We start from the raw sequence: 14812 nt of genomic DNA on the forward strand, positions 1-14812 counted from the left end.
GAAGGCAAGCTTTGACCTGAAGGCTAAAATTAGCATCCTAATATGCTAACATAATGAGAATGCAACACGCTGATGTTTAGCAGTTATCCATAAATTAGGCAAACGTAATATTTGACTAGATAACAGCGCTAAAGTAAGGGGATAAACAAAGTGTTTACCATTCAACAGAAGGGGAACTTGAGTGTTTGTGCCATATTGTATTTCAATCTATCCAATAGTTGACATTTCATGACGACAGGATAATAAATTAAAGTCAGAATGATTCATGCCCTGTGGGCAAGTAACGATTCATCCAATAATTGTTGAGAAGCAGTATTTCAGTCTGGATCAAAGTGGTGGATGCCATCCATAGAGCTACTGTATGCCACTAGTATATTTAATAAACCTTTCGTCTTGGACCTTTTTCTTTTAAACAACTCCATCATTAAAACAAAGTTCAGTTTAAGGGACCTGCATAGAGATTCCAAATCAGCGCTATGACACACAAACATTGCATGGTCATATTCTAATATGGTTTCTTATCTCTGCCTGCAGGTTGGAGGGATATCGATGGCCGCGCTCCCCGTCAGAGAGGCCAGAAGGAGGCACTTGACCAGCTACTGGGACAGATAAAAGAAGCCCACCGCCACTGTGTCTGCCATGGTATCAACAACTTTTTGATCGATTTGGTGGGCGTGTTAAACTAAAAGACTGAACTGTAATCTGAGCGCTTTAACGGTTTGCATAGCTGACCCCTGGTGAAACCCAAAGCCTCAAACCTGGTAGTGATAGTGACTTGATGTACTCTACATATGAGCACATGTTAAACCAGACGTTTAAAACTGGTTTAACTTTGGAATTACATTCAGGAAATTCTTGAACGTACACTTGAAACTACGCAACGTTAAGATCAGATTTTATTTCTGGTGTCGGTTGAATTAAAGTAGCAGAAGTGAAATTGCTCCGAGCTTCTGACATTAAACTGAGCGTCTGTCCTTTTCAGTACGCCCGTCAGCTTTTAAACAAACACATCTGAACTTTAAGCAACCGTCTAGTTCAGGTTTCATAAATATTCTCGGTGTAAACAAACACGAAGGTGAGCAATGGACGGTTGAACGTGCAGGTGTAACCCGTCTCACCAATTTCTGTGTTTCATCTCACCTTGACAGACACTTTACAATCTCAGGCACGACAAGTACTTTGGGGGGCCATTCACCCTAAGACGGCATGCCACCTCAAAAATAATACCCTCCCCTCTGTCTCAACCGACCCCACACCCCCCTACTTTTACATCTTTCCATGACTCAGCCCTTCCTCCTTCTGAATACCTCTCTCTCTGTGACAAAATGCAGCTTCTCTCACACTCAGGCTGTTTATATCCCCAAACACTGCAGGCTGTAAGCTGCTCCCATAAGTGTCAGAACCTGTCCACACTGACTCTTTTACATGACGGCAAACTGCATTTAGCGTTGAGCAAGATGTCTCTCTTTTTTTCTAGCAATCCCACACGCCCAAACACACTCGCCCACTTACTATTGTCCACTGTGGCCAGACCGTATTTGCAATAAGGCGAGACGCAATATAATAGTCAGTATTGAGTGGCTCTTGGTTCTTCAGACGGCGACTGATTGAGCTCCAGAGTTCAGGCACGGTAGCCGAGGTGGCGTGTCCCGGGTCATGTTTGTTATTCCTGTAAGAGACGAGTCCGAGGCTGGAGTCGGGAGAGGGCATAAATTAACACTGACTACTGCTGCCCCCCCACCTCCACCTCAACCCCCCCGCAGCCCGCCTAGTCGCCCTGTCTACTGTCCATACATATACACACATAAAGATAGACAGGCACGCACAGATACACATGTACATGAAACAGACACAAATATTCACTTTCTCTTTCAGTGCCGACTCTCTCGCACATGTCCATGTACGCACCCCCCCATCGCAGCGCGGCTCACGGCCCACGCCACATTCTCCCTCTTGTCCAAACACTATTAATTAAACTGTGAAAGAGGCCTTGACTAACACAGGTACCCCAGCAGTCAGCCCTACTTGTCTGTCTTACTCAGTGTCAAACACGGACTGAGGCCAGCGGGACCAGAGCCGAACAGACTCGCGAGTAAAAGAGAAATTTGGGGAGGTGAGAGGGGTCGAGGGGCGCTGTTTTTTCTCGTTACTCCACCTCGACTCGTGCACCTGAAGAGAAAATTAGTTATTTTCGGGTCCTGAATGGGGGGATTTATTGACTTTAAGTGGCCTGGGGCTGGAGTACGATCACCTGGGAGGGGAGGAGAGGGAATCTGTGGAGGGTTTGGGACTCAGGGTTTCTAATGAGTTGGGAGGCGCGTTATCTCACCAATAGGCGCCCACACAAACACACACATACATACACACACACACCTCCCTCTCTCGCCTCCAACCCCCTCCAGGCCCACTAAAAATAAACATGTCCCCACAGACTTAACTGACCTCCCTGTCAGTGAGTGGCAAAGGGTTAAGACACACAGACACACACACACACACACAAATTACTACAGCTCCTTGGCTCCACTCACATGGCTGTAGCTCAATACTCGCCATGCTCCAGCAGCTTTAGTATGTGCAGGTAAACACACACACACATACATATACACACAGTTAGTGTCCCTCAGGGACCGGAGGGCTAGTAGTTCCCTAAAGGCCCATAGTCTGCTGCTGGCAGCCAGCATGACTGTCAAATGGTGCCGCGCCACTGGAGCGCATGAAATGTCCAAAAACATTCCACTCCGGCCGTGTTGTTGGACCTGTCAAGTTTGTTGTCAGTTAGGTAACGGCCTGTCACCGGGAGAGATGTTTCTAAAGTTTGTCAGGACAGAGGTATTCATTGGTGTTAGCAAGAAAATGAGACAACCAATCAGAGTAATGCCCCAGCTTCTCACACGTGCCACGACTTAAAGGACAAGGCAAGAGCATCAGAATCCTCATTGAAGTAATCTGACTAACTTATTCTGTTTATTTGGAATGAATGTTGTCCTTTTCTTGTCAATGCAGAACAGTGCAAAGCTCCACAACAAGGGAGGAAGCACTCAGTTTCCAAAAGCCTGCGCCACCTCTTCCAACCTACCAGCAAATTTGTTAAAAGCTTGAAAAGGTAGATATGAAAATAATTGACTTCCATGTTGTAGACTTTTAATATCAAAGGAATTGTATGTCATGTGTTTGTTTGAAATGTAGTGTTTAATTTGTCAAATTACATATATATATTTTCATTATGGTGTGAAGGTATTATATTCATTATTGATTGTTAAATATACACAACAAGGCAAAATAACAGTAATTGTTTGGTACATTGTAATTGAAATGTAAGAAGAAGAGTTATGCAACGTCTCACTTTTACAATGAATGTTTTATACTAACACATGTACTATGTTACTTTTCAGGGGTCTGTACCTGACATCCATACTCTACAGAGATGATAATGTGCTAGTGACTCCAGAGGACCAGATTCCTATCGTGGAGGTGGAAGATTCCTACTCCAGCTCCCTCATGCAGGACTTCCTCTGGTTTACCAAGGTAGAAAAAACAGACAAAAAGACAGAGAAATAGAGAAAGGAACACAAAACATCAACTTTAATAATTGCTCAAACAAGTGATGGACCACTGTAACGCATTTATAACCCTCATAATCCTATATTTGAACACATGATAACATTTCCCATTGGTTGTTAATACTAATACTAAAATAATCAATGTATGTGTCCATCTCATGTTCCAGGTATCGTATCTATGGGAGGAGATTCCCTGGCTGCAGCAGTGTCTCAGTCCTTCGCAGTCTTCTTGTTCCTGCACTCTCCAGACGCGCCTCAAGATGCTGCAGGCTGTCTCACAACTACAGGTACCACAGACTATAGAGCTACTGTTTTAGAATTAAAATATGACCCCGTGGTTTGTAAAGGTTGATAGTGGCTACACCCATTCTATCCTTTCCTCCCTATGCTCTAAAAAAGGATAACAATGCTAAATAGCAATACAATTATTGGATTGGTATTTAGGGGAGGGAGGGGAGGATTTATTTATTTTATTTATTTTATTTATTTTATTTATTATTTATTTATTTATTTATTTATTTATTGTATTGTCATTGGATTATTTTATTTATGTTATTTAGTGTTATGGTATTTTAGTTATTTAGTAGTTTATTTTATGTATTTAATTTAGTTATGATTATTTTATTTATTTTATTTATTTTATTTATTTTATTTATTTTATTTATTTTATTTATTTTATTTATTTTATTTATTTTATTTATTTTATTTATTTTTTTATAATTAAAATATCCCCTCAGATTATTTGTTAAGAACTTTACATGCAGCAAAATATAAAATGTTCAAGGAGGTAAAATGTATGATAATAAAAATAAAATAAATAATGGTTTCTCTCTAACTGAATCGATGCAACAATATAAAATATAAAACCCCATAAAACAAAGTGAACATAGGTACAAAAGAAATACAAATAAAAAGATAATAGTAATAAAAATACCATAATTCGAATAAAGGTTAAAGGATTTAGAAATAAATAAAAAAGACCAACGTAAAAAGAAATATTGCTATTGAAGCATGTTAGATCAATAAAATAAGATATAAGATTGTCTGATGTCTTTCCTCAGGGAATGCTGGGAACCCAGGACCTCGGTCAGGTGTATTTTGAGCCAATCAAAGACAAGCATGGTAACGCCCTGCTGGTGCTGCTGAAGGACATGAGTTCCTCTCCTAACCTGGATGGGGTTCGCTGGACGCAGCTCTGCAAACTCCAGCTCCAACGCAAGTCCATCTCGTCCCCCGAGGAGCCCAGCGCTCTGGACATGCTTCTCATCACGCTCCATGTGAGTCCTGCAGGAAGAGACGCGCAGCCATTGGTTTCTGCTTTTGTTTTGGAGACAGGCTGCTGGAATGGGTTTGTCAGCAGCGGTTGTGGTTTCTATCAGGCTCATTCTTTGCATTTTTTTGTGTCCCAAAAACGCTGGAAAACATTCATCTATTGGTATCGCTTTAATGTTTGTTTAACTCTCATTCGCGGAGAACCAGTAAACATGAGGCCAAACCAATAGGACTGTTATTTACAATGTGCTTCCAATTATGAGTGCTGCTTATGTAGACACTCTTTATTTGGACAAAGATTAATCATCATGACTCCCCTTTTCCATTTGTCACCTTCTTTGTGAAGACACATATTGAATAAGCTTGCCAACAAATAAATTAAAAGTCAAATCTTTAATCCATGCCCACCCGGCACGAATGTTAATCATCTCAGTCACTTTATCTTTAAAAGCTGCTCATTCAGGCAGTGGAAATTGGAAAGTGACATTTGAATTTCAGCATTGTGGGCTGATGGTAATCTTTCTAATTGTTGTTGTTTTGTGTTCTGTAACAAATGCTTTGTGGCTGTTTTGTTCAGAGCAACCACAATCTGGAACCTAACCACAAGTTGATTTTGTCTATGTAGCCCGATAAACTTGATACCATTGTTGCAGTGCCGTTTTGTCTCCAGTGTGAGTTGGTTTGTCCTTGTGGTTAGAATACAATGGTGGAGACACCCCCTGGTAAAACCACATTTCACTGAAATATTTGTTTTGTGGCCAGTTATGAACAAATTGTATGATGAGATACATAAAAATGTGCTGGTGGGCTATTCTGCCGTGCTGACTTCCACTTGGTCAGAAACAACTTTAGACTGAAGCCTTTTAAACAGTAACAACAGCAAAGCATAAAAATACATAATTTAGTTGAATGTGAGGTTATTTAAAGAGACACAATTAGAATCTGTATCCCCACACAATCGTACCATCCTCTCACTCACTCACTCACTCACTCACTCTCCACCTGCTGTCCCCAGGAGAAGCTGGCTTATCACAGGCGGAGCAGGAAGGTGTTGGCCCCCGGATTATACCTGGGCTACCTGAAGCTGTGTACCTCAGTGGAGCAGATCAGAGTGCTGGTGCCTCAGAAGCTCCCCAACGTCCTCTGTCACACCAAAATTCGGGACAACAGCAACGTGTCCAGGTGGGGATCATACTGTGTGCCATTCTAAGGAATCCTCCAAATGTGTATGTCAATTACTAAACCAGTGTAAGGGTTAGGAACTGTTTCAAACAGTCAAGTTATTGGGGAATGCTGGTGTTTGGGAAGTAGTAACCACACGACTGGTTCAATGAGACTTTGATGACACTGCAGGAGTTGTGATGGAGTTTGTAAACAGATGATTAGTTAACGTTTTGCTGCTGTTTAACGCAGCCCACATTTACTTAAATGTCTCTGTTTATTGATTCTTCATTTACCATGAAGGCATGCAAGAAAAACAAAGTTGTCTTCAAGAATTCAAGCTAACATGGGTTGAGTAATTGATATACAAATGATGATTTTGTGGGTGAAGTATTCCTATAATGTGGGTTTTGGATGAGTTTTGACCAGATAGCTGAATATACATGCAACACAATGACTGATATATAGTGTGTGTGTGTGGTGTGTGTGTGTGTGTGTGTGTGTGTGTGTGTGTGTGTGTGTGTGTGTGTGTGTGTGTGTGTGTGTGTGTGTGTGTGTGTGTGTGTGTGTGTGTGTGTGTGTGTGTGTGTGTGTGTGTGTGTGTGTGTGTGGTGTGTGTGTGTGTGTGTGTGTGTGTGTGTGTGTGTGTGTGTGTGTGTGTGTGTGTGTGTGTGTTGTGTGTGTGTGTGTGTGTGTGTGTGTGTGTGTGTGTGTGTGTGTGTGTGTGTGTAGAGAGGAGTGGCAGTGGCTGCAGGCTCTCAGCTCTCTGGAGGAAGCGATTGAAATGGATAATGAAGAGCAGAGCGCTCCTCATCGCCTCTTACAGGACCTGCGCAGCGCCATCAAGGACCTGATGGCGCACATCAATATCCCAGGCAATCAGGTCAGAGTCAATCTGAAGCTGTGAATCTTTATCCAACAACATAATGATCTTCTGCAGTTAGATTCCCAGACTTTACCAAATGCTAAAAATGTGTTTTTGTGTGAACTGGTTTTGTCTGATTTCATGGAACCAGTTTAACTCCTCGAATTACTTCCAGCCAAGTCACAGAGGCAGGAACTCAAAGCCATGGATATGATCCCAATGGATATCCAGCCAGTTCTGGTTAGACCACTAATTCTACATGATTTCTGTAAAAGAACATGGTTCGAATTCCAGCACAATGGCAATCATTGTCCGATTGACTTTAACCTTTCACCACCCACTGTTCCTACTGGCAGAAAGGACTTCACACACTTCCACGGCTGTACCATAAAAGATTGAATGAATGTGAACATGAATATATATATGTACCATAGATTACTGAAGGGATGGATGTTTCAAAATAGTTTTAAAAACAACAAACATTGCTTTATTAGTACGATTGTTTTACACTTGACCTTCTTAAAAAAAAGCCCAACAGTGTATTAGCGATATGCAATACCCCCTTATTACAGCAAACCATGCAGTTGCTGTATTTCTTCAAATCGAGTCTGGTTCTACTTTCTGGATACTTAAGCTAAAACAATGTAGTTCATGGTGGCCTCTCTGCATGTGATCCATACCAGGGACTTCTCCTTTACTTCTATCTTTCAAATAAAACCTGTAATGACCTTAAAAATGTATGAATTTACAATATAAAAGGGAGCTGTCTGCGGGGTCTTAAAAAGTATTAAAAGTTGATGAATCAATTTAGCGAAAATTAAGGCTATTAAAAAGTATTTAACGGCATTTTCCAAGGTATTACATTTTGTAGCTTGTTTTCAATAAGTATATAAATGGTCCAAAGAGGTTGTATTCTACAGTCTGCCTGAATGTAATCATTGCGTAGGTGTGTAGTGTGATTCTGTGTAGTTTATTGATGGCATCCCGTTGGGTTTGACGTCATCTGAACAGGACATCGCACGCTCACTGCTTGATAGCGCGCGAAGGTCCGTTTACGCCGGTTGCTAAACAACATCGTTATGGGGAAATGCAAGTTTGCGTCCAAATGGTTGGAAGATAAGGAGGAAGGACAATCAATACTGTATATAGTCAATGTGAGGTAACGTGTGTCACCAATGTAACCGGTTAAAACTCAAAGTGGCGATGAGGTCTTAAAATGTATGGAAAGGGTCTTAAAAGGTATGACATTTGACTTCAGGATTCCTGCATATACCCTGGTTCAGCAAAATGATCTTTATCAAGTTAATATTGAAGAAATAGGACGTTGCATACACATTCCAATACACCTGTGTGTCTGTGCGTGCAGGTGCAGGAATTCCGTATCTACAGCCAGGAAGTGGTGGAGTTTGGTGAGAAAGTGTCCTTCCTGCTCCTCCTGCCACCTTCAGATGAAGTGTGCACAGCTCCTGGTCAGAACAACCCGTACTCCCCCCGCTCCGGCTTCCTCACGCTGCCCCTCCAGGTCTTTGAACTGGGTCAGTATAGCAGATTTTTTGTCAGAAATAAGAAATTTGACACCAACTGCTGCTTCCAAATCTATATGCTCCCGTATTTACTGACACATCGTTTTACATTCCTTTTTCTTCCTGTTGGATTCCCTTTTCCTCCCACAGTCCACTTTAATGCTTATTGCCCCAGTTTCATCGGCCAGTACTGCAGAGTGTCTGCGTTGCTGGAGCTGGAGTCCCTCATGTCCCAGCAGGCCCTAAGGGAGGCCTTCTCTGAGACTGAGCTGCTTTCTGCCAAGAAGAAACACCAGCAGGTCCAGGAACACATTCAGGTAACACAGCTGGAATTTAAAAACGTTTTACACAGCTGCACCTTTTGTTATGTACTAATATTTGTCTTGGAGATCGATATTTGTTACTGAGCTGAGCTACTATGGTCTTGTTGAACAGGAAATGGAGGAAGTGTGGCGGGATGCGAGGTGGATCATGGATGCTCTGCAGTACGCTCGCTACAAGCAGCCAACAGGGGGCATCTCCATAAGTTGGATCATTGACTTCTCCAAGGAAGTGCTCCCTGAGAAACCTCCCTCCACCTCCTCTCAGGCCGACTTCCTGCCCTCCCCGATGCCTTCACCCGAACCCTGCCTCAAGCACTCAGGTCAGAATCCACATCTGGCAACAAAAACATTTAGAATTGTGCGGTAATATGATAGTGTTATTAATATAGGATGTTATTCAAATCCAAAGGTTTTATTGTCATATGCACCTAAGCTACAGTGTAGAAATGGAATTCTTCTGACCTGAGCTCCTCCAACAATGCAACATATATAACAAAATACAAAAATACAAAATAAAAAGTAGTGCAAAAAGTCTATATAAATGTCAATAGGGTTATGTAGAAGAACAGAATATGAAATTAAATAATGTAAATTAAAACAAAATGAAATACGGTTTATTGCGGTTAAAAACAAACAGGAATGTTTATCGGGGCACTTAACAGAGCTCAAGTGTTTAGCAGTCTTATGGCCTGTGGGTTAGAACTGTCCCTGAGTCATTGATTCTGACTCAACACAATATGAATATTTCTCCCATTTTGCAGATTTTGCTGGTCTATCAGATGAAGAGGGCTCCTCCGAGGTCTTCCTCACCACCGACAGTGACTACGACTCCAGCCGTGCTCAGAGTCCCCGGGAGCTGGACCTGCTGCCGGCCTCCCCGCTCTCCTCCTCCGCGCCGCTGGAGCCTCGCGGGTTCCTGCGTAGCGACGGCAGCAGCTCAGGAGGCGGGGGGTGTCTCGGCGGGGGGGGACGGGGCAGTGGGGCGCTGAGAGACTCCACTCCAGACGTCCTTCAGGCCTCCGAGCCGCAGCACGGGAGGGACGGCGAGCGGTGCGGACGAGGAGGGCGTTGTGGCGGGGAGAGGCGGAGGGGCGGCCCCGAGCTGTTCGACAGCGACTTCATCCTGCCCAGCCGGCAGATCGAGCTGCTGCACATCACAGAGAAGAGGCAGGCCTTCTGTGTGAGGACCAGCAGCCTGGAGTTCCCCTCCGCCCACCTGCCTTACTCCTACCACAGCTCCTGCCCCTCACCCTCCACCTCGCCGCATAGGAGATGTCACCGGCCATCGTCTGTGGATCGCTGTTGCCCGGCTGAGCGCTGCCTCCCACATCTTCCACCGGCGCGTACGTTATCGCAAGACAGCGGCACGCAGAGACTCTCCTCGCTGTCGCCGGCCTCCCTCAGGAAAGGCTGCCACGCCACGCTCAAAGTTTACCCGCAGTATCACACAGGCCTGCCCAAGGAGACCAGTGTTAAGGTATATTTGTGTTGGGGCTGGGTGATAAGAAGATTATCATAGATAACAATATTTATGACCAAATACCTTGGTATCTTTAGGATATTGTAGAGTTGAAGATTGATTATTTCACAAAGTATTCACGCACTGACTACTGGAACAGTCAGGTAAATTCACTTTACTGTAAACAAGCTTTTAAAACCAGGAAACTCTTACAATATCCAAGATATCCACTTACATTTTGGATATTGTAAGAGTTTCCTGGTTTAAAAGCTCGTTTACAGTAAAGTAAAGTGATGTAGCCGTTTACCAATCGGTTGGTTGGAGGTTCAATCCTTTGGCAAGATAGTTTACCCAAGTTGCTCACGATGGGATGGCCATGGGCCTTAAGCAATTGGCCCCTTGTATGGCACTTCTGCCTCTGTATGAATGGGTGTGAATGCTGCTGAGTTGTATAGGTAAAGGTGCTTTGAGGAAAAAGGCGCTATTTGGGGCGGTTTTGGCGCAGTGGTTAGAGCGTTGGTCATCAGATCAAGGGGCGTTGGTGAACTCCAGTTCGAATCCCGCCTCGGCCGCCACTGCGTCAGGCCGTTGTGTCCTTGGGCAAGACACTTCACCCGCATTTGCTCCTGTGGGTAATGTCCGCAGTACAGTACTCTTACATGTCTAATATGTGTAATGTGTAATTGTAAAGCGCTTTGAGCACCTGTAAAAGCGCTCTAATAAAAAATGTAATGCCTTATTATTATTATTATTATTTAAATGAACTCTATTCACCATATATTTCACAATACAATATATCATCTTGATATAGTCTGACGCGCTGAATGATATCTTTCCTTCCTGTGTTCCAGCTCTGTGTGACTCCAGGGACGTCGGCGCGGGAGATGGTGCAGCTGGTGGTGCAGGAGATGAACGTGGTGTCGCGGCGCATGCTCGGCAGCAGCGGGGGGGAACAGGAGCCGTGTGTGTACTACAGCCCCGAACAGATAAAGCACTTTGGCCTCGTGCTGGTGGTGGACAACAGAGAAAAGTGGCTTCAGGATGATTTCTGTCCCCTGGAGCTGCAGAACCCCTGGCTGAGGGGAAAACTGTGCGTCCGTATAAAGGAGTATTCACCACTAGCGCTCACACAAAGCCGGGCCACTACAGTCTGACACTTCCAGGAGAGAGACACTCAAGACCTTTACATTCTCTTGGGATAAATGTGTATAAAAATGAAGGAACTGTTACATTTGTACAAACAGGCCTACGATATTTTGTCCCACTGTGGTGTAATCATCCACAACTGCAGCTATAATATGTCATACTACTGCTGTGTGCTTGTCATCGGAGAAGTTTCTATGGAACTTTTTCTCAAAGACCCTCGTATGGACACCAAATGAACAATAACAAAATAGTTTCAGCGCTGTCGAGGATCATTTGGGAAAAGATAGTGATGGCGAACGAGATTAATGGAGCGTCACTTTGACTTCTGGCACGATTGACGACGGCACATCGAGGCGTTGCCAACAGAAGATGGTGCGGTGTCATCGTTGCAGCCACACGCGGACACAGATTTTTCTATGAACTCTCTCATTGTGTCATTCCCAAAGAGCTGTCGCCTGCAGCCGCCCGGCAACATGTCCCCAGGATGTGGGCGTTGGACCCGGCCCAGAGGGGGGGGGAGGGGCTGGCGTCTTAAACAGTGCGAACGCTTTGGCCCGTCAGCCTGTCACTCAACTGCTTTTGGCCACTGTCTGGTAGCAAAGCAGCCAAGCAATGAAAAGTGAGCTTGATGAAGAGTGAGAGAGGAGGAGGAGGAGGGCCGACGCTGCATCTTTCAGAAACCTGGCGCGCTTCTTCTCGCAGCCCTCTGTATAGTAGACTCAGTCGTAGTGTAGCTAACACTAAACCAGCTCATTTGGATTTCCACCCCAGACAAAACAAAAGCAATACTTGACTCTTTTTTGTTTTTTTCTAATAGATGGGTCGAAAAAAAAGCATGTAAACCTTCCAGAGTTGTGCTGATCTGAAGTACTGTAGTTCATGCTGTGCTAAAAGTTAACCAGTGTAGTGTTTTTGTTGTGTTTGGTTCAGTGGTATTCCCAGATGCATCAGAAAGCGGTGCCCACCAGTCTAGAGCAGCGTCTCCCAGAGGGATTCTATTGTGAAAAGGGATGACTCTAGTTGTTAAGAGGCCCCGTGTTTGTTAGCAGAGTAACATATCGTATATTTATATTCCCAAAACACTGATGCAGGCATTGCACTTTTGGGGCAAAACACTAAATCTAACTAACACAATAAATAAGGCCTCTTAACACTCCTTACCTTCCTTTTTAGATATTTGTTGGGAACCTGTGCCAAGTTTGAATTCCTCTCCTCATTTAAAACCGTTTACATCGAACTCAACATCCCTAACTGCAGGCTGTTGTGTTTTATTTATTGTTTATCAACTGTTTTTAAGCATAAGATCAAAACTTTTCTCTCACCACCGGCTAAGCAACATCACACCGTTATAAGAACCTGCATCATTTCCAAATGTAGCACCAGAAAGGTCCAGGAGAGGAGCGTTTGGACCTGGCCTCAGTCACTGTAGCATTCCAGGTTCCTGTCGCAGGGGGCGTCTCAAAGTGTTTACACAGTTTCCTTACACTTTCCAAGATGTGTTTACGTGTAACTACTGTATAAAGATGTCTTGTGACAAACCGATGTTATAAATTGTAATTGGTTTTACTAAAAATGGCTTGAACTGTTGTGTTAACGCTTAGATGTCTTCTTTATTCTCGTTGTGAAAGGCGGTTTTTATAAGGACCAACTGCAAACAACAAATCACACAACCAGAAAGCAAACCTTTGTACATAGACAGAGGAAGACCAGGAGATGAATGTACTGTATCTGCCCTAAATGTGAAAGGAAGTGAATGTGGGGCTGTCATCACTACTGAGGTCAAAGGTCAGTGAAGTTAGCGTCTGTCTTGAGATGAAGCTGAGGGGAGGGGGGGGGGGGTTGAATTCCCTCTCCGGTTGAGAAATAAAGTTTAGCCCCATGTTTACAAGGAGCTGTTGGCAGACCCCGCGGGCGAAGTCACGAAGGAGACATCACGTCACTTTTTTAAAATCTATTTTTATTGAACAATAAATGAATATAACAAAATAAAAGCCTTGCTTGTTTATGAGGGTTTCTTCTCTTTTAACAGATCGCCGCACACGAGTGTAGGAAGTTTCTAACCTTCATGTGAGTAATAACAACATTTATGACATGATTCTGACCTATTTACACTTCCTGTTTGAGAGATGTCGCACTTAACGCTCTACGTGTCTCAGTTTGAGAGAATTCCACCAAACTAAACAGTATGTTTTGCCTGATCAGACATAGAGAGCATAACAATCTTACATTTCACATTTTATTTTCTTCTGGGCTTATTCTCTTAGTTCAAATGTCATCAACACGTATGATACCCTCCCAAAAGCTGCTCATTCATCTGATATGAAGCAGAGTACATGACAAATAGAGGGCACTTGTTCTTACAGATGCTATATTGCAATGACCTCATCAGTGTTTGTCACCCAGTTGATGAAAAGTGAATGGAGGGCAGCTGCAGACAGAATTCAGTGTGAGGGGTGGGCACTGCAGCGAGGGATGAACAATGATGTTACTATTGCGTACGGTGATGGAGTGTTTTTTTTCTAACAGGTTTGAATAGAGTTTAGTCTAAACATTAGGAAAATACTTGACATAATGACATCCCCTGCACCAGTTTCAGGGTGATGTGCATTACCGCGTTACGTTCTCAATGCGCTACTGTGGAGATGAGATGTGTTCCTAGACTTAACTTAAATATCTAGATGCTTTTTTATTTTAGGATAATAATATAGAGTTTCCAGTGCCGTTATCCTCATCAAATAGTAACAGTATGATGCTGTTCATGCAGAGGGGAAAGAACCTGAGATCTGTAACCTTGAAAATACTCTGTTACATGTAAAAGTCTTGCATTCAAATTTAACCAAAGTACCAAAAGTCTCATAATCGCTCTTTTCAGAGTTGTATCTATTAAATTAGTGATAGCTGACAAACTGAATCTTAAAAGTAGCTTAAGCTGTCAGATACATGTCGTGCAGTCAAAATACTGGCTTCTATATATAGTGAAGTAAAATGATAAATCAGCATACATTTAAACTACTCAGGTAAAGTACACCTGCAAATTGTACTTAAGTACAGTACTGTATTCTATTCCACCACTGTATTCATGAAGTTGAATGAACAATAAGCGGCAGACTGTTTATAGTGAAAGTGTACTTCTTTACTCAAAGACAATGAAATAGATTATTTCCATAACAGAACTAGAAACTATTAATGTATCCTTGGCAAAAGGGGGATTCCACCCCTTAAACTGACTGATACAAAATGCTTGTTTTTTGCAAATTTGCTGAAATATTAACTTAAAGATGTCGAAGAATTTTAACTTTGAACCGAAAAACCTGAATCCAAACTTGTTCTTGGAAATCTTCACCTCTAACTAAACGCCTGTTTGGTCTGTTTTAAAGAAAGCAATCAAACCCTTAGATAACTATCAGTGTTTTCTTTTGACTTCACCAAGTCGTGACATCACTGCAGCAAGGCAACCGATGAAGGCGTTCGTTTCCATAAAGATGAACCTATGACTTTCTTTA

At 43.0% G+C, this 14812-nt stretch overlaps 1 protein-coding gene across 1 annotated transcript; it reads left to right on the plus strand.

Annotated features, from left to right (window-relative positions):
- Positions 1 to 521: 521 nt before the first annotated feature.
- On the plus strand, positions 522 to 13300 carry LOC117544854 (the record flags this gene model as incomplete). Its single annotated transcript, XM_034214331.1, has 12 exons — positions 522 to 642; positions 3004 to 3103; positions 3393 to 3525; positions 3728 to 3847; positions 4622 to 4837; positions 5848 to 6014; positions 6726 to 6876; positions 8225 to 8393; positions 8532 to 8698; positions 8817 to 9024; positions 9466 to 10181; positions 11015 to 13300. Coding segments are annotated over 12 exons (2571 nt in total), but the record flags the coding sequence as incomplete, so codon positions are not given.
- Positions 13301 to 14812: the final 1512 nt, after the last annotated feature.

This window comes from Gymnodraco acuticeps, unplaced genomic scaffold, assembly GCF_902827175.1.
Source record: "Gymnodraco acuticeps unplaced genomic scaffold, fGymAcu1.1, whole genome shotgun sequence".
In the NCBI taxonomy this organism is placed as follows: domain Eukaryota; kingdom Metazoa; phylum Chordata; class Actinopteri; order Perciformes; family Bathydraconidae; genus Gymnodraco; species Gymnodraco acuticeps.